Source organism: Trichoderma virens, assembly GCF_000170995.1.
Source record: "Trichoderma virens Gv29-8 chromosome Unknown TRIVIscaffold_4, whole genome shotgun sequence".
In the NCBI taxonomy this organism is placed as follows: domain Eukaryota; kingdom Fungi; phylum Ascomycota; class Sordariomycetes; order Hypocreales; family Hypocreaceae; genus Trichoderma; species Trichoderma virens.
In genome coordinates this window covers 784,278-808,024 of record NW_014013745.1, presented here as the reverse complement: position 1 = coordinate 808,024, position 23,747 = coordinate 784,278, and the positions used below count along the sequence as shown (strand labels likewise).

The 23,747-nt window shown below is 51.3% G+C and overlaps 10 protein-coding genes across 10 annotated transcripts; 5 read left to right on the top strand and 5 right to left on the bottom strand.

The window, feature by feature from the left end:
- Positions 1-33: 33 nt before the first annotated feature.
- Positions 34-909, bottom strand: TRIVIDRAFT_61247 (uncharacterized protein; the record flags this gene model as incomplete). Its single annotated transcript, XM_014103186.1, has 1 exon — positions 34-909. The coding sequence occupies one exon, from the start codon at positions 907-909 to the stop codon at positions 34-36; it is 876 nt and encodes a 291-aa protein (XP_013958661.1).
- Positions 910-1,458: 549 nt separating this feature from the next.
- TRIVIDRAFT_61246 (uncharacterized protein) lies at positions 1,459-2,137 on the bottom strand (the record flags this gene model as incomplete). Its single annotated transcript, XM_014103185.1, has 3 exons — positions 1,459-1,537; positions 1,596-1,624; positions 1,880-2,137. 3 exons carry the CDS (start codon positions 2,135-2,137, stop codon positions 1,459-1,461), a joined length of 366 nt encoding a protein of 121 aa, XP_013958660.1.
- A 3,149-nt stretch (positions 2,138-5,286) lies between these two features.
- Positions 5,287-7,116, top strand: TRIVIDRAFT_110679 (uncharacterized protein; the record flags this gene model as incomplete). The annotated part of the gene is made up of 2 exons (XM_014103184.1): positions 5,287-5,769; positions 5,838-7,116. The coding sequence occupies 2 exons, from the start codon at positions 5,452-5,454 to the stop codon at positions 6,894-6,896; spliced, it is 1,377 nt and encodes a 458-aa protein (XP_013958659.1).
- An 874-nt stretch (positions 7,117-7,990) lies between these two features.
- On the top strand, positions 7,991-11,634 carry TRIVIDRAFT_122664 (uncharacterized protein; the record flags this gene model as incomplete). The annotated part of the gene is made up of 3 exons (XM_014103183.2): positions 7,991-9,191; positions 9,228-10,661; positions 10,715-11,634. Coding segments are annotated over 3 exons (3,555 nt in total), but the record flags the coding sequence as incomplete, so codon positions are not given.
- A 339-nt stretch (positions 11,635-11,973) lies between these two features.
- Positions 11,974-12,453, bottom strand: TRIVIDRAFT_29850 (uncharacterized protein; the record flags this gene model as incomplete). Its single annotated transcript, XM_014103182.1, has 1 exon — positions 11,974-12,453. A coding segment is annotated over one exon (480 nt), but the record flags the coding sequence as incomplete, so codon positions are not given.
- A 675-nt stretch (positions 12,454-13,128) lies between these two features.
- On the top strand, positions 13,129-15,348 carry TRIVIDRAFT_31454 (uncharacterized protein; the record flags this gene model as incomplete). The annotated part of the gene is made up of 2 exons (XM_014103181.1): positions 13,129-13,639; positions 13,715-15,348. The coding sequence occupies 2 exons, from the start codon at positions 13,129-13,131 to the stop codon at positions 15,346-15,348; spliced, it is 2,145 nt and encodes a 714-aa protein (XP_013958656.1).
- Positions 15,349-15,882: 534 nt separating this feature from the next.
- Positions 15,883-16,486, top strand: TRIVIDRAFT_19035 (uncharacterized protein; the record flags this gene model as incomplete). Its single annotated transcript, XM_014102923.2, has 2 exons — positions 15,883-16,081; positions 16,206-16,486. 2 exons carry the CDS (start codon positions 15,883-15,885, stop codon positions 16,484-16,486), a joined length of 480 nt encoding a protein of 159 aa, XP_013958398.1.
- A 307-nt stretch (positions 16,487-16,793) lies between these two features.
- TRIVIDRAFT_31613 (uncharacterized protein) lies at positions 16,794-17,372 on the bottom strand (the record flags this gene model as incomplete). The annotated part of the gene is made up of 1 exon (XM_014103180.1): positions 16,794-17,372. The coding sequence occupies one exon, from the start codon at positions 17,370-17,372 to the stop codon at positions 16,794-16,796; it is 579 nt and encodes a 192-aa protein (XP_013958655.1).
- A 395-nt stretch (positions 17,373-17,767) lies between these two features.
- TRIVIDRAFT_178078 (uncharacterized protein) lies at positions 17,768-20,031 on the top strand (the record flags this gene model as incomplete). The annotated part of the gene is made up of 4 exons (XM_014103179.1): positions 17,768-17,845; positions 17,917-18,040; positions 18,156-18,468; positions 18,547-20,031. 4 exons carry the CDS (start codon positions 17,816-17,818, stop codon positions 18,959-18,961), a joined length of 882 nt encoding a protein of 293 aa, XP_013958654.1.
- On the bottom strand, positions 19,484-21,632 carry TRIVIDRAFT_54436 (glycoside hydrolase family 15 protein; the record flags this gene model as incomplete). Its single annotated transcript, XM_014103777.1, has 5 exons — positions 19,484-20,568; positions 20,626-20,754; positions 20,819-20,892; positions 20,955-21,324; positions 21,395-21,632. 5 exons carry the CDS (start codon positions 21,630-21,632, stop codon positions 19,484-19,486), a joined length of 1,896 nt encoding a protein of 631 aa, XP_013959252.1.
- Between the last annotated feature and the right edge of the window lie 2,115 nt (positions 21,633-23,747).

Sequence of the window (23,747 nt, the reverse complement as noted above, 5' to 3'; positions counted from 1 at the left end):
AGGAGAGCGAAGGCTGGATCGGCGCACCGGCTTCTAGTCGATGTTCATCCGACCCTGCTGCTTCTCTCGCAAGGCCGCAGCCTGCATCTGCATCTTGATGGCGTCGCTCATGCAACGCACATGGTTGTCGAAGGAGGAGATTTCCTTTGTAGCGGCCGCAATGACCCTCATGACGTCCCGGGCGGCGGATTCCCGCGGCGAGTTGACCAGCACGTATGTCACGGGGACTTTGTCCATGTCGGGATAAGGCATGCTTTTGATGTTGTAGTCAATGGCGGGATTGTCGCGCTCGCGCATGTTCGCAATCATGGTGTCCATGTCTTGCTTCAGCGCGGCCTCGTGCTCCTTTCGAACATTTGCGACGGCGGTGAAATAGTCAAAGGACGGGTCGCGGGCCTCTGCTTCGCGGTTGATGCGCAGCATCTCGCGCTGGTAATATGATTGGATGTTGTTGCGGACAGTGGCCTCATGATTGGTGAGAATGTTGAGGGCGGCACGGTGATAGTCAAAGGATCCGGGGACGAACTGGGGAGGCGAGAGAAGCTTGGTAGATTCTGCGATGGGGACGAAGATGGCGCTGGAGGTGTCTGTCAGGGGAGGGATGGGATCGAACTCGGGGCTGTTGGTTTCCCTATTGCCGGTTGCGCAGGCCATGTCGATGCTGATCCTATCGCTGCTGGTCCTGCTGCTGCTGGTCCTGCTGCTGCTGCTGATGCTGCGCTTATTGGTGATGTCCTTATCGATGCTGCTCTCCCTGGTGTTCTCGCCATCACCACAATCCCTCTGTTTGCTGATCGCTTGTTCGCTCCTGCTGATGGGCTTGATGGGCACGTCACGAAGCAGCTCCTCCAGCGGCGGCAGCTCCGACGTTGATTCAGACGACTGGCTGCTACATGCATACTCGGCCATGGCGCCGGCTTGCTTTATACGTCTGTTTGTTTGCTTGATTTTTCTCCCCCCTGTTGAGCAAACTTGGGTCGTGCAAGCAAGCGATGCGGGATTCGGATTACGTTATGCATGTCGGTTAAAACCACGGCATCTCTGGACTTGGCAATTGTTGTTGGTCCTGTGAATCGGGTCGACGTCTGAGCTGCTATTTCTTTTCGGGTATCGACATTTGTTTATGTTCACGGCATGGCGCTGCGGATAGCCCAACGCAGAAATGGCCAATCAAGGTGCTGCAGACGGCTAAGCGAACAGCATATGAAAAAACTGGGACACAGCGGCATTGTAATTTTTACGGCATTAATTTTTCGCTCATATCATCGAATTGCTGGTCAATTCTCTTACCCATATCCCGATGTCTCTCCATGAACTGGAGGGGGACGATAATATAGCTGAGAGTGGAGATGAACCGTGGCAGATATCGACAGAAACCTGGCATGAACACTAGCGAGGGAGAGCCGAATATATAGCAATGAGCTTTGTTGCAAAAGGGCTTCTACCAGCACCATATATCTATCTGCTGCCAAGTTCGGCCTTGTCAGACACTACTTGAAGTAACCGATGCATATTAAGACTTCGTACAGCTCCAAGGCTGGCACTAAGAGTCAGTAGACTGCTTGTCAGACGAAGGAGACAAGACTTGTGCTTACTCTTCATCGTCCGCCAGAACGATATTGACCTGAAAAGTGTTGGAATAAGCGGACGGGCCGTTATATTAAGATAGTAAACCGCGGCGAGGGAAGCTTTCTTGCGCAAGGATCTCGTCCTAGATCTTGTTGACCTCCTCGATATGTAGCTGCAAATGACTGGGGAATCCAAAACGTGCGTATTTGTCGTGTGAAGCGCCCCCCCCCCCATATTAATGAACGCGCTTCAATTTCCTTACGTTTTTTTATCCCCTCTCCTCGGGCCATGGCTGCGACGCCTCACCCACTTCCTCAGACTCTGGTTGGGTCTTCTCACTCCTCTCCCTTTCCATTCTCTCCAGACGCAATGTTTGAACCTCCTCAACAACTATCCGCATCTGGTCACGCGCCGCCTCTAATTCTCGACCGAACCTCTCGTTATTCTCTTTCATTATTTGTAGTTTGTGTTCGAATGCTGAACACTGCTGTCGGAGCTCTTGAAACCCTTGCCGGAGCTCTTCAAGAGTATCGTTTGGCTGCTCCTCATGTTTGGAGTTTTCAGACATTTTGTTATTACTGGGGGAGAGAACATGGATGGAAAATGTCAGAGAGTGGGACTGATGAAATAGATTGGATCAAGACGGTATATGACAACAAGAGTCGTTGCGAAAAGCGGACGAAGAGGGCGAAGAGAGTTGAAAGAAGAACAACATAAATGGGAATAGGGGGGAGTAGAAACACAAGGTGGCCGAGAGGCAGAGGGGCGATAACTCTATCAATGTTAGAGGTAGGCACGGAGGCATCAAAGCTCAATTTCTTGTTCGGACCTGCACATTGGCTTTTGATCTTGCTTTGTAGCATTTTCTTGTTTATCAGGATCCTGTTTGGCCAGTTAGAGGTTGATGCCATAGTCGTGCCTTACGACTTTGCAAGGGGTGAGATTCCTACTGAGTCATTCTGATCCAAGAGCCATCCATATTGGAGCACAAGGAATATTATAAGGGAAGGGCTATTCAGCACCCCAAGCTGGCTATCCAACACCCCAGCGGCTAAGAGGAGTTCCGAATGGAGTAACAACGTATAATAAAGATTTTTTATCACCGTTACTTAAATAGATATTGCACAGTTCCTAAAGTATCTGCTACTATGGCTAGTATCTGCTACTCTGGCTACCATCTGCTACTATGGCTACCATCTGCTACTATGGCTACCATCTGCTACTATGGCTACCATCTGCTACTATCCATATATTCCTCTAATAGTTGCCATTATTACTAAGAATGGGGTGCTGAATAGCGAACTTGGGGTGCTGAATAGTCACTCCCTACTATAAGTACCTAGGTAGATAAAAACAACTGCCACGTGCATCAATTATGCCAAATTGACAGGCATTTAACGGTGCATACAGGTACATTCGGCGTGGCTCACATCCAACCAACCATCTTGTTGTATTTCGAGGTCGGTATGTATTCCTTGACTCAATGCAAAAATTGGAATGACTTGGAGAGATCAGGGTTTCATTTTAATGATGCCGATAAAAAGTCCACTTTTATTTTGCCAATTACAATTCACCATGAACGAGAGTGACGGACATGTTTTCGCCAAAGAATGTAATGTATTGCATCATCTCTACTTCGATCTCATACTGCTACCCACAGACAAAGCGACCCAGACAAGAAAACCCTGACCACCGACGAAGCGAGACTAACAACACTGACAACAAAACCCTGACCACCGACGAAGTGAGGCTGACAACATTGACAACAAGACCCTGACGACCGACACCGACACCGACACCGACACGAAGACCCAGACAACAACCACCAGAAGACACCGCAAATTTCGCAAGAAACAACTTGCATCATATTAGCTTCTGTCCAGTGTGACCGGATGGAATGCAAAGACAAACTCACGAGCGCGTGTGGCCCAGGCAGAGACACAGAGTAGAGATGATGTGTAGTAGAGAAGAGTAGAGAGGATGTTGCACCGAGCGTAGTTGAAATGATGCAGCGACCAAAGATGGCGCAACGAGAAAAGAGTGTGAGGCACCGAGAAAAGAAGAGGCAGCAAATTGTACAGCGACCAAAATGCAAATGGTCAAAATTGTAGAGGATGTGAAGAGAGGGAAAAGAGGGAGTAGGGAAACGAGCAGAAGAGGAGGATTTATAGACGGGGATTCACCGCCAGGCGCACGTAAACTGTGAACTGTGAACTGAACTGAGGAAGGGACTGGTTGTCGCGCACCGCTGCCGCCTACGATAGAGCTGTGCTCTTTCCTGAACAAGTTCGCTATGACTCACGGAGCTTCTGATTGAGCGTGCAAGAGCGTGCAAGAGCGTGCGAGGGGCGGTCAAGGAAGCTTCTGCTGCCTGAGGCACTATGGCCACGGTGATGGAATGGCAAGTGCCTGCTTATGGAAGAATCTCCTCTAGATCCATTGTAATTGCAAATTGGGGGATACCGGCACCCGAGGAGAGGGCATCAAAGCCTTGGATGGTGCATATAGGCAGTAGTTCAGTCCAATCCAGGGGATGGATCACAAGGGGAACAGATACCTAGAGATGACGAATGGAACTACCTAGCAGGTACTAAAGACTCCAATTGACATTGTTTACTCAATCTCGTGGGCTTGGAGTTCGTTCCAGCGGTTTCTGTGATGAGACTTTTCGATTTTGACAACCACTGGACATCGAGCACGCGCAGTTTTTGAGTTCAGAACGTCATTGGGAGAAACAATGTCAATGAATGGAATTCTATGGTCTCTACGTACCAAGGTACTTAGTAGTATCACTGATATCCCCTAAAAGAATAGTGATAGGTAATCACCAGGGAAAGGAGCCCAGTTTACCGAGAGATCTCTATTCAACAACAGCCTCGTGATATCCGAGAAATTCAAGAAATCGTTTCCTATCAGGCTCATCAGCTTCAGGCTCGTATAGCCGAGGCTTGACTGATGTAAGCATCAAGTAGTAGGCACAATCGAGTGGAATGGCTGAGCCAGGTGTGGTATATTCTTTTTGCTGTAGCTGTTTCGCGTCTGGGTATTGTTGGCTTTCACTCTGTAATACCTACTGGCCTGCTAAAAGCGAATAAAAAGGGAGAAGATGGGATGTGCGATAAGGAGATTATCCAAGTGAGGAGATAGTTTTTCGGCTAGTAAAAGTATGGAATCTATCATTAGGGCAGGTATCAAGAATTCGAAAATAATCGTGATGATTCTCTTGGAGTTGAAGCAAGTCAGCGCTCTTATTGCTGCATCTACTATTGGTTAGTCTCAGCTAGGTTTATTTGCGTATTTCGTACATGTGCCTTGGACCCAAAAAAGCCACGGGCCGGGGTGGGGGAAAAAAAGATGAAGAGGACAATGCCAATTCACTCAACCATGGAGCCCAATTGATGCGATTGAGGAGAGGGAAAATAATACCCTCTTCACCACCTTCATCCCACCCATTTGACAAAATCCGGAATCCATCCCGCGAGTGAATAAAAAATAGCGCCCTTGATGGACATGGAATCGTCCCGCTTACTACGGAGTAGCAACTCAGAGATATGATACGAAACAGGGCCTATTATGGACCAGAAACGTTGAAATGGCCAATGGCGCTAGCCCCAATGAGGGCTAGGTCCCAAAGCTTCCAGGCGCAAGAGCTCAACGCAAAAATCTAGCCCCAAGGGATTTTGAACGACTTGTCCGTCACCTTGACCATTGTGTTAACAACAACCCTCGGGCCCTCGCTTGTCCCTCCTTCACCCTTGGATACAGCGTCAATTGCGATCATTCCGTGAGCATCTCCTAGTGCCTCACGTCGCCCGCCCGTTTTTCGCCGCCCGTCTACTTGCCCGCCTGCCCCGGCATATCTGTGAGAGACATTTTTCCGAGATGCTCAGCGCCGCTCTTCGGAGGCGTATCCTCGCGCCTACTCACCAGGCCCTGCGATCTGGCTTCACCGCGCACGTAGTCCGCTACTATGCGTCCTTCCCGAGCCACCAGGTGATCAAGATGCCGGCATTGTCGCCCACAATGCAGGCTGGCAACATCGGTGCCTGGCAGAAGAAGCCCGGCGATACCATCGCCCCCGGTGAGGTTCTGGTCGAGATCGAGACGGACAAGGCCCAGATGGACTTTGAATTCCAGGAGGAGGGTGTTATTGCCAAGATCCTCAAGGATGCTGGCGAGAAGGATGTCTCTGTTGGCACCGTAAGTGATTTTCTCGCGCTTCCATTCCCCTCCGTCTCTTTCCGATACTAAGCATATTCGCTCTATAGCCCATCGCTGTCCTTGTCGAGGAGGGAACCGACATCGCCGCTTTCGAAAGCTTCTCTCTGGAGGATGCCGGCGGCAGCGCCCCGGCCCCCGCGGCCAAGAAGGACTCTGAGCCTGCTCCCCAATCCACCCCCGCCTCTACCCCTCAGTCCTCCTCTGCTCCTGAGCAGTACGCTTCCCAGGGCAGAATCCAGACCTCTCTCGACCGTGAGCCCAATGCTGTCCCCGCCGCTGTCCGACTTGCCCGATCTTCGGGCATCAGCCTGGATGGCGTCAAGGGCACTGGCAAGGGAGGCAAGATCACTGAGGAGGACGTCAAGAAGCTGGTCGCCAGCCCGGCTGTTGCCGCCCCCGGCGCTACCTTTGAGGACATTCCCATCAGCGGAATGCGAAAGACCATTGCCAACCGACTGCAGGAGTCGACCCAGACCAACCCTCACTTCTACGTCACCAGCTCCATCTCCGTGAGCAAGCTCCTGAAGCTGCGACAGGCTCTGAACACGTCCGGCGAGGGCAAGTACAAGCTGTCGGTCAACGATTTCCTCATCAAGGCCATGGGTATCGCCTCCAAGAAGGTCCCCGCCGCCAATGCTAGCTGGCGCGGTGATGTTATCCGTCAGTTCTCTACTGTCGACGTCTCCGTCGCCGTCTCCACCCCCACTGGCCTCATCACCCCCATTGTCACCGGTGTCGAGGGCCGTGGCCTGGAGTCCATCTCCGCCAAGGTCAAGGAGCTCGCCAAGAAGGCACGAGATGGCAAGCTCAAGCCCGAGGAGTACCAGGGGGGCACCATCTCCATCTCCAACATGGGCATGAACGATGCTGTCGAGCACTTCACTGCCGTCATCAACCCTCCCCAGGCCGCTATCCTGGCTGTTGGCACCACCCGCAAGGTCGCCGTGCCCGCCAAGGATGAGGATGGTGAGACCGTTGTTGAGTGGGATGACCAGATTACTGTCACTGGCAGCTTCGACCACAAGGTCGTCGACGGTGCCGTTGGTGCTGAGTGGATGCGTGAGCTCAAGAAGGTTCTCGAGAACCCCTTGGAACTCCTTCTGTAAGCGGAAGCAGTCTAAAAAGGGAACTTTCTACATATCTGAGCAGAAGATGGCGTCTGGGATGTGTTACAAATAGGGATGGCTGATCAAGTGTCCCTTGTAGAGTAATTTGCATCTTGAAAAAAAAAGGCCGGGCTGTTGTGGTTGTGCAGTTCATAACTAGAAAAGAATAATTAATGGTGTTTGCTAGTCCTACATAGAAAAATTAAAAATATTAAAGTTCAAAAACATTCACAGCTTGATTCTCCTCATGATTGATTCTCATCATAATTATTGCACCCAGATGATTCCAAAAATACGATGCCGTATAAGATGTTGCATAATGTTTTAGGTAAGACTGCAGGCGCTAGAGCCAACCACTTCCAAGCGTCCGGTCTGTGGCGTCAGGGGTCGACCGGCATTTGATGGAACATTGGAGGGGAACAAACCCGTGGGAACAGCCCCATGATGTGCAAAGCAATGCCTCAGCCCGCGCTTGTCCTTGTCCCGTCTCTTCTCTTCTTTGTCCAATTTCCTCGTTTCTGCGGCAGGGATTCCTACTGGTGACGAATGTCCTCTTGATTCCAGTGCCAATTACCGATCCTCGTCTGCACGTGCGCTGATACCATCCAAGCCCAGCGTTTCGATACAACCTCGTCCAACTGAAAAGATAGACTTCCAAAGCCCCTGCCGATCAGCCAACTGCCCGCTGCCACCAGTCCGTATGACTGCTCGTACTCACGGTTCCCTCTCGACAGAGTCCACTACTTATTCGACGTCTAGCCAGTGACGTCTCCATAAATCGCTTCATCAAACCAAAGGGGGCAGAGCCTCCCTGGGGCCCCTGGTCTTCATCACCAGCCATCCCTGTGCGCCGGCGGCCTGCCTGCGCCTTGTGCCTCGTGTGAAGCGCTGCTGCTTGTGCTCGTATGCCTGGAGCGCTACTTGTACCTAGTAGTAGATCGTACTCGTATGTCCGTTCTTCCAGCCATCGACGCCTTCTGCCTTCTTCATACACAGATGCTGCTGCCACTGTCGATCGCAACAGCCGCAAGTAGGAGCATCGTATCATAGCCGCCTGGGCAACCGCAGAGATGGCGCCTCCGAATCCTGCTCCCACTGCCCGACGCGGGTCTGAGTTTACGCCGCGAGACGAGACCGACCTCATCAGCCGACTTCATTCAGATGCTCTAGATACGCCCATGTCGCTCACACGACAACTTGCTAAATCCAAGACGAGCCATGCGCGTGTGAATCCCGACCTCAGCTCTTCCGACTCCGACGCCGAAGCGTCTTCGCAGCAGAATCGCGGCCGCCAACCGAATCACTCACGCTCCATGAGCAATCCATTCCCATCGCTCTTCGCCGGCCGGAGGAGGCAGGGCTCGGCCTCAAAGCCCTCTGTCGACGTGGATAAAGCAAACGGTGGCTCTGCTCCCAGTAATAGGCCTGTGAATACGCACAAGCGAGGAAGCCCCTCTATGAGCAAGGACTTTGCTACTGGCAACTGTATGACATGCGCCTCGCTCGTAAAGTGGCCCAGGGAGTTAAAGGTCTTCAAGTGTACCATTTGTATGACCATCAATGACTTGGTTCCAATTAGTGTTGATAGCCACGGCTCCAAGCAGCGCCATGATACAAGCCCAGGTCCATCGTCATCAAAGCAGCCGCCGCTTTCTCCAGGTATGGCACCAGGACAAGGTCCTAGAGCAAGCCCTTTTGGTCAACTCAATCTGCCCATCTCCCTCGACCAGACCAAGTATCTGGTCCGGCAAAATCTGCGATCATATGTTCTCAGGAGACTCCGCGGCTTGTCAGCCGAGGCCCGGGCTGAGCAGACTGGCGACGACTGGCCGTTGCAGCAAGATCGACTACACCCTGATCTTGTCATACGGACTCATGGACCACTGGATATCACTCCACAAAGAAAGGGCTCCTTCACCAAGTATACCTTGAACGAGGAGCCAACACTACATCCCAATACCTCAAATGCCAACCCTCCAATCGCAATGTCTAGGTCGTATCCTTCGTCTTCAAATGAGCAACCAGGATTAAGAGGTTCATCGCCCAACAGCAACAATAATCATACCAGCTCGCGCCCCCGCGATCGGTCTGCTGGCCAGCCTGATGATCCTAGAAAGATATTCAAGCAATTAGAAGACTACATTACAAATTGTTTCAATAACTTTGAATGTATCAACTCTTCCTTTTCCACACAGCATCCTCGATATACATCGAGATCCGCAAGTGATACCCCTCGACGTCCTTCAGTCCCCTCAAAGGACGTGCGGCAGCCCGCACAGTTAAAGAGTGCGCCTCGTAGGCCATCTCAGATGGAAGTTGACTCTCCCATAGTTGACTTGGACCCGAAATTGTTACTGTTGGGCGATGTTGCGGAAAATGGGCTGTGGTGGACCGGGCAGGATACTATGGCACCGAAAAGAGCTCCCAACAAGGAGGAGCCGGTTCATGTTCACAGACCACCTCCACTAACAAGGTCGCCGCAGCTGAATTGGGCCGATATCGACGAATGGTACTCGGTCGTGAACAATGCAGCGGAAGGCTGGTTCAAAATCTACGAAGAGGTCTCGGCGGATCTGTCTCTGGGCCATCTTGCTGAGCAAGAGCTTCGTGCCATCGAGCAGGATGTGCTCAAGGGGCAGGCTCATACTCAGCGGTTGCTGTTAAAAGTCACGGAAAACTTGCTGAAAAGACCTGGCCGCCCAATTAAGGACCCGATGGATCTTCGATTCCTGCTGATAATCATGGAAAATCCATCTCTTCATTCGGAGAATGAAAATTTCCATGGGCTACTTCAGCTAGAGATGACCAAGTCCATGCGTTCGAGGCACACGAATGCAAATAACCCTGCTGGAAATTCAGGCCCCCTATCTGGCCAGTACTCCGGGGTCATCAAACGAATACTGGGCTTGATCTCAAATGCATCGGCAGAGTGCCAAAACCAATTGATAACTTGGCTGGCTAGGTACCATGCCGCGCGCTTCATCAAACTGAAAGAGCTGGCATCAGGGTTTTTGACGTATAGGATGATCCGACAAAGTGAGAAGAAGCAAACTGAGCAAGCAGTAGACCCAACAGCTGGATTGATACCACAGATGCGAGCTGGTCGGCACGGCGGTGCGTCTCTCCACGATGCAATAGGCGGGCCTAGGCCTACCAAGAAGACCAAGGAACCAACCAAGAAGATATGCTACTCAGATGACTGGCAAATCAAAGCTGCTTCTCGTGTGCTATCTCTCTTATTCTTTGCAAACAACATGATGCCAACTCGTCGCAGCGAGGATGCTCATCCAAATGGTCAAGTCACTTGGAACGGAGCAGCGCGTGTTGCCGGATACTTTCTTCCGCCTACCGATTTCTATAATTCCATGATAGACTACGCCGACCTCATTGACGATTTTGAATCTTGGGAATCCAAGAGGGGCAAATTCTCCTTTTGCCAGTATCCGTTTCTCCTGAGCATATGGGCAAAAACACACATCCTTGAGCACGATGCCCGTCGACAGATGCAAAGCAAAGCTCGAGATGCCTTTTTCGATAGCATCATGACCCGAAGGAACATCAACCAATATCTAGTCCTTGATGTACGCCGAGACTGCCTTGTCGATGACAGTTTAACAGCAGTGAGCAGCGTCATTGGTAGTGGCGGAGAAGATTTGAAGAAAGGTCTTCGCATTTCATTCCAAGGAGAGGAGGGAATCGATGCAGGCGGTCTGCGCAAAGAATGGTTTTTGCTCCTCATCCGTGAAGTGTTCAATCCCGACTATGGTATGATGATCACCCTATCAACTACTAAACCCGTCAATCTAATTCAAGTATAGGAATGTTCATCTATGATGACGATTCGCAATATTGCTACTTCAATCCAAACTCGTTCGAGCCTTCTGACCAGTTCTTTTTGGTTGGTGTTGTTATGGGCTTGGCTATCTACAATTCTACCATTTTGGATGTTGCCTTGCCTCCATTTGCTTTCCGAAAACTCCTCGCTTCAGCTCCTTCCCCCCCTGGGTCAATCATAACACATCGATCCCCTATGAGATATACGCTAGATGATTTGGCTGAATACCTTCCACGACTTGCGAATGGATTAAGACAACTGTTGGCCTTTGACGGAGACGTCGAAGAAACGTTTTGCTTGGACTTTGTCATTGAAACTGATAAATATGGCTCCAAGGTACAAGTCCCTCTCTGCCCTGGTGGCGAAAGCAAGCCAGTGACAAATGAGAACCGGCGCGAGTATGTCGATCTTTATGTACGTCACGTCCTTGACGTAGCAGTCAAGAGACAGTTTGAGCCCTTCAAGAGGGGCTTTTATACAGTCTGCGGTGGTAATGCCTTTTCCCTCTTCCGACCTGAAGAGATTGAGCTCCTTATCAGAGGTTCTGATGAGCCCCTGGACATCGCGTCTCTAAGAGCCGTGGCAGAGTATGATAACTGGGAGAATAAGCAACCAGATGAAACAGAGCCGGTCGTTGGCTGGTTCTGGGAGACGTTTCAACAAGCTACTCCAAGCGACCAACGCAAGCTACTCACATTTGTTACTGGAAGTGACCGCATACCGGCGATGGGGGCTGCGTCGCTAACAATCAAGCTGTCTTGTTTGGGCGATGACTGTGGGAGGTACCCCATCGCCAGAACGTGCTTCAATATGCTGTCCCTCTGGCGTTACACTTCAAAGCAAAGACTGGAGTCAATGCTGTGGAGAGCAGTTCATGAAAGCGAAGGATTCGGTCTCAAATAAAGGGTTAGCAGCCATTATCGGCTCAGCGTAGCTACGATAGCCCGTATATTTAAATCAGCATCTCTCACATCGCAGTCGCCATTCAATAACTTAACTTTTTCAGCATATAGCATATTTGGACATTGTTATCATGGACTAGAGCAGTTGACTATCACACGATACCCCTGGATTGGATTTGCATGCGAGGTACTCGCCGTTAAGCGTCTGCGATACTTAGGGGATTTTAGCACATGTCATATATTTAGCATCCAGCCCATACGTCTTTTTCTTTTTGGACGATACGTTGCCATATACTCAAACAATAACCGCTTATCGTACAAATATCTAGCTTCCTTTTTTTTATGCCTCCTCTTGCTCTGCCATGCCACCCGCGGCTCTTGCTCGCTTCAGCATATCCTCTTCCTTCTTCTTCTCTAGTCTCAGAAGTCGTACCCGCTCGCGGTCGACGTCTGCGTTCTTGCGTAGTGTTTCGAGGGCCTGCATCTCGGCAATCTCCTCGTTTGTAGGCTGCAAGGGAACGGCACGGGTCTCGGCCATGAAGAATTCGAGGATATGTGATGAATGCTTGTTGGTCATGTCGATGTGGACAACGCGCTCATCCGCGGTGGGAGGCTGCGCCTTGGAGAGGTTGGTGCGAGATGATGAAGGTTGGGCGAGGGGTTCGGAAGAAGCTGGGGCTGAGGAGCCGGCCTTGCGGAGGTAGATGGACATGGTCGGGGGGAGCTGGTTCTGGTCGTGGCGGTTGACGATCATGGGGATGGAAGGGTTGTGGTATTTCAGGCGGGGGAGGTATTCTTTCCAGAATTTCCTGTTGCGAAGCAGCTTGCATTAGAGGGGCGGTCTTGAGGGGCATCGTGAGAGGCCGTGGGTAACGAACCTAGCTCCCATGTGGCCGCCTTTTAGACGGATGGCAAAGTCCATGTGTATCCGGGTGACCTCCGCGGGGAGGATAGCTGCGCCGGGGCCGCATTTGATGTTAATGAGCTGTGAGAGGGCTGTATAAGTCGAGTTCGTGACGAGAGTGGCATGGACATTTATCTTCTTACTTTCTATAGTGGTTCTTGGTTAGCGATTGTCACACCATGGCAGATACACGGTAGATTTCAAGACGTTACCTTTCGAAGGAGGTTTAACCGCTCTCCTAATGACCTCATCTTGGCCTGTGTCTTTGCGCCTCGGCTGTGGCGAGGGTCCAATTACTGACTGGGTGTGATGCGCAGCAATTATCGCAACGGGCTTTCAATCACCATACAAAAGTCGTCCCAGGAAATCCAATTCAGAAAATCAGACTGCGAACCCGTTGGAGTTTGGCGGGCCGGCTAATCATCCGGGACTTTTTTTTTATGGTGGGGTGAACCACGCGACAGTGGGGGATGTCAACTGCCGCTGATTTTCTAGAGGTTCATTTTCTGAAGGGTCTTTTTTTTTTTTTCTTATGACATAATTTCTATCGTGCTTCATGAACTGTGATCCAACGCAATTCTTTTGACGAGGATGCATAGGGCGTTGACAGCACGGCTGCTTAGGCAGGCCCTGAGAGTAGGCGAAGCTGGGTCTTCAACGGGAGTGCCGCTATATCTGTGTCCTGCTGTTGTAGGACTATCAAGCAGGCTCTCAAGTATAAGTCTAAGAGCGGCAACGAGCATTTCCCAGCGACGAGCAAACCACACAGAAGCTGTCTCCAGCAATAATGAATCGACTACGACGTCGCCATTGCCTGAACCATCACAGAAGCCGGCACGAAGATTGCCGTTGACCTGTTCTGGGTGTGGCGCATTCACGCAGACTGAGGATCCAGACCAACTTGGATACTTTGATGTGAGCAAGAGGAGGGTGAGAGAATGGCTGCACCCTGTTGCACGACGTTCAAATCCTCTTGAAGGGGATGAGGATAAGATTGTCAACGCTACGCTCGGATCGTTAGACCAGAACAAGCTGAAAGAGCTTGGCTTGGATCCCGCAATGCTTATTGAAGGTGATGAGCCAAGCAACGATGCCATGACCTGTACGATACATCTTCACTTTCAATTTCGAATATAGTTTCATGCTAATTTTCCCGCAGTAACATCACATCAGAAAGCACCTGTTTGCGATCGCTGTCATGACTTGCTGCATCATAGCACAAAAGGCGACACCGCAAAGCTCACCATGTACCATCCAAGCGTCGAGTCTCTGCGCGAGACAATTGAGGAGTCGCCTCACAAATACAACCACATCTACCACGTCATCGATGCTGCCGATTTCCCCATGTCTCTCATCCCGCGACTCAATGTGCTGCTGGGCGACGTTCCCTTGCGCACGCGCAATCGACGCTCCCGAGCGGGCAAGTACCAGAACGATCGCAAGACCGAGATGAGCTTCATTATTACGAGGGGCGATCTCCTTGGCCCTACCAAGGAGATGGTGGATGCCATGATGCCCTATTTGAAGGACGTTTTGCGCGACGCTTTGGGAAGACTTGGCCAGCGAGTTCGTCTTGGCAATGTCAGGTGTGTCAGTGCGAGACGGGGATGGTGGACCAAGACTGTCAAGGAAGATGTCTGGAACCGTGGAGGCGCTGGATGGATGGTGGGTAAAGTCAACGTAGGGAAGAGTCAACTTTTTGAGGCCATCTATCCAAAGGGCAGAATGATCGAAAAGCCTGAACGGACCAGCGTTTCGACACATCCAGGAGGCTCATCTACTGGCAAATCAACGACAGATGAGGACGACGACAGCTTGGCGACTGTCAATTTCGGATCTCTCCTCCCCCCTCCCCAGCCGGCCCAGAATTATCCAGACATGCCCATCGTTTCGTCACTTCCGGGGACAACTGCATCTCCCATCCGCATTCCCTTTGGCAATGGCAAGGGAGAACTCATCGATCTGCCCGGGTTGGCGCGCAGTGATCTTGAGCTTTATGTGAAGGAAGAGCATAGACAGTCGCTCATTATGAAAAAGCGTATCATTCCTGAGCAGGTTACTGTCAAGCCCGGATCGTCGCTGCTCCTCGGTGGAGGGTTGATTCGAATCACGCCTCGAACACCAGACATGATCTTTCTAATGTACAATTTTACCCCACTTCACGAGCATCTGACTTCAACGGAGAAGGCTGTTGCATTCCAAAACCAAAGCCACCAATCCATTGGCCTTGAAAATATCACTTTGCCAGGAGCCGGAGACAAGATGAAGCATGCTGGCACATTCAAACTTGAACACGACGTAACCAAAAAGAGATCTGGGCCATTAACCAGAAAGAATGCTATTGGGTTGAGCGTCGATCAGCTACCATTCCGTGTGCTGTCTGTGGATATCCTCATCGAAGGCGTCGGGTACGTTGAGATTGTGGCTCAAGTTCGCAGACGAACCTTGGAGCGCATTCTAGAGTCTCAGAATACGCCCAGAGAAATGAAGCAGGAAACAAGACCAAGAGAGGCGCCTCAGGATACGAGTGACCCGTTTTCCGACATGTACAGCATGAGGAGGGATACAGCCGCATATGACAAGGCCACAGAGCCCAAGGCGCAGCTGCAGCCTCAGGAATCGCCAGACTGGCCGGCCATTGACATCTACTCCCCTGAAGGCAAATTTATAGGGTCGAGAAAGCCGATTAACGGGTGGCTGAACAACAAGCCACGCGAGCTGGCGGAACACAAGAAGAGCCGCCCGAGAAGAAGCATGAAGGGGGCGAAGAAGCTTGAAAAGCAGCGAAGGGGGGAGCACCGGGACGCATAATTTGGTGTCACATGTCAAAGACCTTGTACAATACTACTATAATGATGACTGTATGATATGTATATTATTACCACACCCAAATGCCATATATTTTGTATAGTTATCGATAAAATCAGGTAGCACCTATTAAATCAAGGTTGAAAGTCAAGAAGAAGAAAAAAGCAAGTTGCAGCAAAATATTCCATTATCACTGATGGGCAGATTACTATAAATTAAATCATGGGCAATGCTTTCAGCATGACGCCACCTGACTTAGTAAATGCCTGTTGGGGGAGCCGCGGGGCCAATACCTGTTCCTGGCCGTTTTTTGGCCTATCGATGACATCTACAAAAAACAACAGCCCTCTTGTCAATCATTCCTTATCCATTTCCCCTCCGAAACCCACACAAAACCTTCCTTCTTCCGGATACCGACGCAAAAAAGCTTTCAATCTTCCTTTTCATTCGCTGCGCGATCAACAGGCACGCCCCAGACAAAGCAAAACAAATAATCATCCCACCGAGAGTCCGTACACATCAAACGCCGTTGCCACCATGTCGCAGCAGCAAGAGCGCAGCGCGCAACCGCCCACAGCGTCACAAACGACGACAGATACCATCCAGTCAGAGACAGAGGAGGGTTCGCCCAGAGTAATACTGCGCTTGAGGGGAGGGCATACTTCGAACGGGAGATCGGTGCAGTGGGCTGAGGACGTGGTGGACAACGAGGGATTGGGTCGCAAAAGCTCAAAAGGTATGTTTGCGGAAGCCTTGCAAGGAGGTGCAAGGGGATCATCATATCATCTCTTTGATGATCTGGCTACTACGCGACGGCGCGACGGGCAAAGCTGGAGACGCAGCTGACAGTGTTTGGATAGTGTGCTGCATATATCATCGACCCAAGGGAGTCGACGAGTCCAGCGACGAGTCTTCATCCGATTCCTCATCGTCCGATTCGGATTCAGACGCTGAACCTAGACGCAAGAAGAAGGCTAGCGGTGACAAGGACGACTGCGGCCACTCCCATGAGCATGGACATAGACATCATCATGGACGGGGCAAAAGAACGAACGGCAAGAAGAGGGCACCGAGCCCAAATGCCTACGAGAAGATACCAAAACCCAAGCCGAAGGATACGGGTAAAGAGGTCCCCAAGTAGCACAATCGACTTCCTGGGAAGAGACCTCACAGCTGGAGTTGAACATATTGTTTGGGTTTGCTTAAAAGGGTTCAATGTACACGTTTATTCATTATCCTAGCTTTTGGATGCTAGGACGGAGATGCGGAGCATACGGCGAGACTATTCTAACAGGTTTTTTTTGGTGGGAAATATCGGTTTATTACTTGTCATCAAGGGTATCGTACAGAAAAAACAGATGGGCATGGGGGAACCTATAGCTAGGCATATACCGATATATATATCCTAGGGCTACAGGAGGCCCTGTCCAACAAGAGGGAAATGTTATTTAGGGTTCCCCCGCTTCAGCCTTCTTCCCACTCTCAACAATGAAATACTTCCCGGCTTTCCTTGATGCCGTTGCCAAAGCATCCCAGTTCTCGGCATCAGACTCAATACGCTCCTTGGTCTTCCTAGGCCGTTGATAGTGCCCTACGAGGGTCTCTTTTGCCAACACGTCTTTTAGATCTTCCAATCCAATAGTAATCTCTTTGATTGCAGCTTCTGTCTCATCTCTAATAGCCCGAAGTGGCTCCACTCCTTTGGTATCGACTCTTTGTACAGCTCGCGCAAACTGCAACTGACTCTGGAGCGTTGCAATCATGGACTGCTCCTCGGCTGGAGATTTGGGCAAGGGGAGAGCAGATAGACGCAGAAGATGATGCAGCTGGGCTGGAGTGATGATTTCTGGTGCGGAATGTGACTCAGATGGAAGTAGAGAGCTGACAGACCAGGTTGGTTTTGAGAGGATATCATGGGCTGTTGAGGATGGCGAGTATTTGGTTGATAGAGAGGCAGTGGCCATTATTTGCCTTGGGCGAAGGTTTTGCCTGAGGCATGATAGACGACACCTGGCGCAGAGCGACATTTTGTAGTGATTGGCTTGAATGTAGAGATTTTCCGAGAGGTGAATGAGAGACTGGTGATACCTTCAATGTAAATGATATCCACTCAATGATTTTTGACCATGCAAAAGACAGTACAAAATACTGAACGATAGCAGAGGCGGCTTAGTCTAGATCCGGCAGTATCCAGAACTCAAGCACCAGCCTCTGAAGTCTGTAGCTGCGCCCCACCCCCACTAGCCACCTCAGCATCGTCATAGGTCCAAGTCACACCTAACATGCTTCCGCCACTTGTACCGCCAGCGGCCACCGGCCATCTGTTACTGGGTACTTGCTCTGAAACACCCCCAGAGACAGCATCGCTTCAGCGCCAGGCGCCCGTCTTCTTGCCAGCGATTCCATCTTTACGCATCCAGCACTTCTCCCATACACCTCTTTGATACACCTCACTCACAACTTCGATACCATGGATGATCCTCGGGCTCTTATTCAACAGGTGCGCCTCTCTTCTGTCTCTTGCTTGGGGCTGGGGAAATGCGGCAGGACTTGGCTAACCGTCGAGGATAGGCCGAGAAGCTCGTGTCTAAGGGCAGCGGCGGCTGGAGCCTGTTTGGCGGCTCGGACGAGAAGTTCTGGGATGCTGCCCGATTATTCAAGGAGGCAGCTCAGGCATACCAGATGAAGGGAGAGAGTACGCATCTTCTCTGCTCTTTGCTTCTCCGCTCTCCTTGGAGCTCCATGATGAGATCATAGGGAGCTTCAGAGCAACTTGTCTAGCGCATCATAGTGGCTGACTATTTGAATAGATATCCTAGCCGGCAAGACACACGAAAGAGCGGCCGAAGTACGAGAGAAGAACCTCAAGGAACTCACCGATGCTGCCGACAGCTACGTCAATGCCTCTGACGCCTACCGAAAAGAAGATCCCGATGCGGCGATCCGATGCCGAGAAAAGGCCTTTGCCTTGATCCAGCAGTCCACCAGCGAGAACAAGGCGAATAGATTGTCGAGAATCAAAGAAAATCTCGGTCAGATTTACGAGGTTGAGAAAGATGACAAGAAGAAGGCGCGCGAGGCCTACAAGGAGGCTGCTGACCGCATACGCCCGGAGAGAGAGCTGTACGTATTCCCCCGGTGTTAAGCACTCAGCCAAAGAGCCCTGCTGTTGATTGATTGCTAATGCGCGCGAGCTTTTAGGAATGCCAACAAGCTATTAACCCAATATGCCGACCTCGCCGCTCTGGACGAGGATTACTACGCCGCCATCGAATCCTACGACTCCATCATCAAGACCATGCTCGGCAACGGCTCCATGAAATGGAGTCTCTCGACTTACTGCTTCAAGGCATGCATCTGCCATCTGGCTACCGGCGACATGGTCGGCACCCGCCGTGCCCTCGAGTCCTACCAGCAAAAGGATGGCGAATTCTCCTCCCAGTACAAGTACAAGCTGATCGCCGACCTGTGCGACGCCATTGACGAACACAGCCAGGATAAGTTCACTGAGCTGCTGTTCCAGTTTGATCGCACGAGCAGGCTGGAGCCCTGGATGACCGCCATTCTGGTCAAGGTCAAGAATTCGATTGAGGCTCCAGATGATGAGTTTGCGTAAAGAACAGAAAGATAAAATAAATGCAAACGGAAAGGGATTGGGGGTCGATGGAATACAAGAGGATGATGTGCTACTGAGTGAAATTAGGATGCAAAGGGGTCTATTTCTTTTCTTGGGCACTGTCTGGTTCATCGGAATGTAAACGTTGTTGCTGTTTTGTCAGCCGTCAGGCAAATGAGAGTGTTACAGTGTTACACATGCTAGGGTGGTTGATTATTGGCATATTCTTCATCACGTCGGCTTCGAAATGAAAACAGGCTTCACTTGGCGGCGTGTTTCAATGTAGGTCACTACACATAGGCCAAGCAGTCGGGCTCATCACTTTTCGAAAGACTATTCCATATCCATATCATATATTCATATCTTGATTCGTAACGGCTAAAATTAATATACACGCTGTAACGCATAATTGTGGTAGGTATCCCTCCCCAGTGGCTGCTTCATATATCCCACTGATTCTATTGGCAATTTTTCAATCTCCCATCTGCCATCTTCAATCTGTAATCCCAGTCCATCCACTTATTATGACTGCCAGGTATCCTCCTTAACCACCTGGGTAACACAGGCCACCGCAGGAACAGTGTAGGTGTGGTTGGGGTCACTCTCCCAGGTCACGGAGCCATCCGAGCCCACGTTGATGTACTTGTACTGGACGACTTCTCCGGCCGCGAGGTTAATCGATCCAAGCCACAGAGGATGGTTAGAAGCGTAGTTGACGGCATTAAGAGCCACGGCTGCGTTCGTGCTCCAGTTGCCCAGCTCGGGAACGCTGCCAACGACCTTGATCGTCTGGCCAAACTGCGTCGTGGCAAGCTCGTGGAAAGTGACGGCAACGGAGGTCGGGGTAGCGCAGGGAATAGGTGTGAAGGGAGTACCAGAAGGAACGCCAGGCTTAGGGGTCTGCGATGGTGGGAATGACGTGGCTGTGGGACGCGAGTACGATCCAACCACAGACGCTCCGGAGCAGGATGAAGGGACAGTGTTAGCGCCGCTGCTGGCCCACGATGAGGGAACAATGCCAGCCCGACGGTCCGCGGCTGTCAGGAAAGAGGCGTACGACCAGGTCAGGTGAACGGCAGACAGAGGCGTGCCGCTGTTCTTGTCGAACTGCTCGGCGAGCGAGCCATCAGCAGGGACGTACTTGGCAGCCTCGTTCATGAATCCATCAGCATATGCCGAGACGGCGTTGATGATGCTTGTGTAGGTAGACTGGCTGCTGGAGTAAGTTCCAGCCGCGACACCGGGAACAAGCTGCTGGAAGAAGGCCAGAGAGGTGGAGGTCACTGTGATGGAGCCGGCCTGCTTCCAGACATAGAGAGCGTCGTACAGTTGTTCGGCAGCAGCGAACGTGGCAAGATACCAAGGGTTTCCGTTAAAGTACACGTCTTCGGGGTATCTGCCGATAGCAACGGCAGAGCTGGCAGAAATTCCACTGTTGACGCCGTAGATGGAGCGGAAGGAGTCGACAACGACCTTGAGGTTGGAGAGAGCTTTGTCACTGCAGGGCTGGAAGGTAGAGGCATCGCAGCCAAGGCTAGGATCGAATGTGTGGATAGATGCGAGAAGAGAGTTGGCATCCTTTCCAGTCCTGCCCTCATTGACGTTGACTACAACGAGTGATTAGTATTCCATTTCATCAAAGTTGATAGTGCTGATAGACATACTGTTGGAGTCAATGTATGAACCAGAAACCCAGAATCTCTGGAGGAAGCACAGGATCTGGGGAGCAACAGAGGAATAGGTGCTTCCTGACTGGCCAAGGGTTGTAGCAAGTGTGGCGCCCTCAACAAGTGCTAAGGAATTGGTTAGCAATTGTTTCCGGTTAAATGTGACGAGCCGTGAGTTGTTGCTACATACCTCGGTGCTGGTTGGCAACGGTAAAGAATGAGCTGCCATTAACTTCCTCCCACAAGTCAAAACCGGTTTGGTTCCTGTAGTGAAAGAGTTAGAAATGTTCATAAACAAGAGGAGAAGACAGCAAGCTAGTACTAACCAGTATTGGGCAACATAGTTGAGATCATTCTTAACGATGGGCCAGATGACGCTCGACACCGTCGACTGATAGTTGTTGTTGATGAGCCACTTCGAATAGCCAATCAAGGCAATAGCCCGAAGAGCTGGGCCGTCACGCTGCGGGCGACCCCAGTTGCCAGTAAACTGGTTCAACGTCAACTCAAACTTGGGTTCACCAAGTCCGGAACCGTCCGAGAGGGAGCCAGACGGGTTCGAAATCCCCTGAAGAGTAACCTGAGCAGAAATGTACTGCTCGATGCGGCGCTGCAGGCCGGCATCATACTTCTGGGTGAAGCGGTCGACAATGTTCTTGAAGACAAGGGCACTGTCTCGCGTCCACATGTAGTAGTCTGTATCAATTTCACTTGTCTTAGTATACGATCCACATATCCAAGATATAGCGGTATAAGCCAAACTTACAGTCTGGGTCAACTGTGCTGGGAGAAGCAATCACAGCACCAGCCGATGTGCCAAACGCACGGCATCCATCAGGGCCAACATTGCAAAGGAGGTTGTTTAACGCAATAGGAGTTTCTGCGCTGATGAAGCTATCAACGGAACGTTTTGTGATGTCGGACAGGCCGTTTGATCCTGGTCTTCCCAGAACCTTCTGGACGGCAACTGAGCCAAGCAACACAGCAGTCGACAACACGTGCATGATGGGCGGAATGAAGGAGGATGTATGAGAGGAAACGTTGAGAGACAGAGCCGATGCCGAGTGGCCGGCCAGGTCCATGGCGAAGGCAGGCATCTTTATGATCCAGCGCCGCGAGTCAAAGCACTTCTCGCAATAACAACAACGGCTTTCGTTTTGCCGACTTGGTCCAATGGGATCGGCCGTTGCCCGCAAAGTCGTGCGTAGATGCTACTCTCAACGCTCAGTCCCGTCCGACTCGGACCGACAACAAAAGGTCTACAGGCCAAGAGTGGATGTGCGGATCGTCCCCATGGGGAACTGAGGGCCGCAACTCTGTGAAAGGGCCGATTCTCCGGGCCCAAGTGCCGCGACGGGCGGTGCAGACTTGCGAAAGAATAGCCGACCGAATATGGCGGGTGGCACCCAGCGGCTGCGGGATAGAAGCAAAAAAAGCAGGCAGCGGCGATAGCAGCAACAATAGTTCAACGATTGCAAGGATCTTCGGCTCTCTTCTATTCTCGGCTCTTCTATCCTTGGACTTCTCCTCTTGACGCGGGCTGGCTGAAGGTAAGACAGACGAGCCTCACTCTCTCTTTCTCGCTCTGACTACGGGATCTGACGGCCTTTTTCAATCGTCTCGCCGCCCAGGATCAGCTCCGTCTCGGAGAGATCCGACGAGTCGGTGATGCGGTCTCGGGTGGCAGCGGATGGCCAGCTGATGCCAACAAGGGCACGGCCCAATCATGCCTGCGGTTTGCTGCTCTGCCTGGCCAGCGTGACGAGCTAGACTCAGATGCCAGGATGCGTCAGGCGAATGGGCTGGCAACGCGTCATTAGTCACGCTGTCAGGAGAACATGCGCAGCTAAGGAGAGGGAGGGGAGGCGAAGCAAGGAGCCAGGCAGACCCTCGGCTAGCCTCCAAGAAAAGCACGGTGAAGACGAAAGCGAAAACGAACCATCATAGTCAGCAGAACTTGGAGAGTAGAAGCTCCAAGGGGTTGCTCCGCATCTCCAACTTCCCCCGTGGGGCATCATCCCGGCTCATGTCTGTTCTCAGTTCGCAGTTGCCAGGCTTGCCCAGGTTCCCGTCCACTACCGCCTCTAGCCTCCGGTACTAGTCGCCCTACCCTAGAATCTACGGCATCGAAATTGCAAATCCCATCACAACGGCCGGAACTTTTGTGTGTTGTGCATTGACAGCACGTGTCGCGTACTTACCAGAAGCGACAAGACGGCAGCAATTAGAAAAATTTTCAGCTTCTAGCATCATGCAAGTTTCTCTGGGTGGCGTCGCCGAGTCGGCGTTACTACGAGAGCCCTGGAGCTGAGCTAGGTTTCACAAGCAACCGAGGACTCGTGATGACAGCCTAGATGTGGACTAAGATCTTCGCCTATGCGTCTGGATCTTTGTGCCAAGCCCGAGCTGCTTCGCACGTGCTGGGGAAAGGAGAAAACTGCAACATGGTGTGAAGCGGCAGAAAGGGGACAAGAAAAGGGCCGTAGCTCAGTTCGAGTACTGATATGAGGTAATGCATCGTAGACAAGCTTCCCTCCCCTCTGGTGTACTATGTAGATCTTCACATGCATTGAAACACGCATGAGGTAAGTAATCAAACCAATCCAAGCACGTTCTAGGCTAGGCTGGATGAGGTGTTCGATGCGTTTTCCTCAACGCGTAGCCAACTTGCCAACATACCGTCATCATACTGTACAGCAGCTATCATCATTGACAGAATCCAAACAGGCTTGCCGCGGCCCTCAAAATATGTCACGAGGCATGTAAGCGGTCTCCCAACTGCCCCACCAACAAGGGGATCCTTTCTTACATGGCCGGCTCATCGGGGTTACTTCGTGGATTATTTTATCGTCCGAGTTGTACAATTAATCATTTTTACTCCGTGAAGCTAGTCAGATGGCATCATCGGGTCAGAAGGCTAACGTGAGGCTCAACGGCCGCTGCAGAGACAGAAATGCTAGTACCAGCATCGAGATGTAGGCAACCCATGGTTTTCCTCAACCTCATCGGCCGACGGCCTTGGAAAAAAGGGTTGGAATATGGGGCCCCCGAATCCTCCAGCCACAACACTCAAGCCATCTTGCGACAGCGAATGAGGCAGCCAGAGGCCGAGTTGTTCT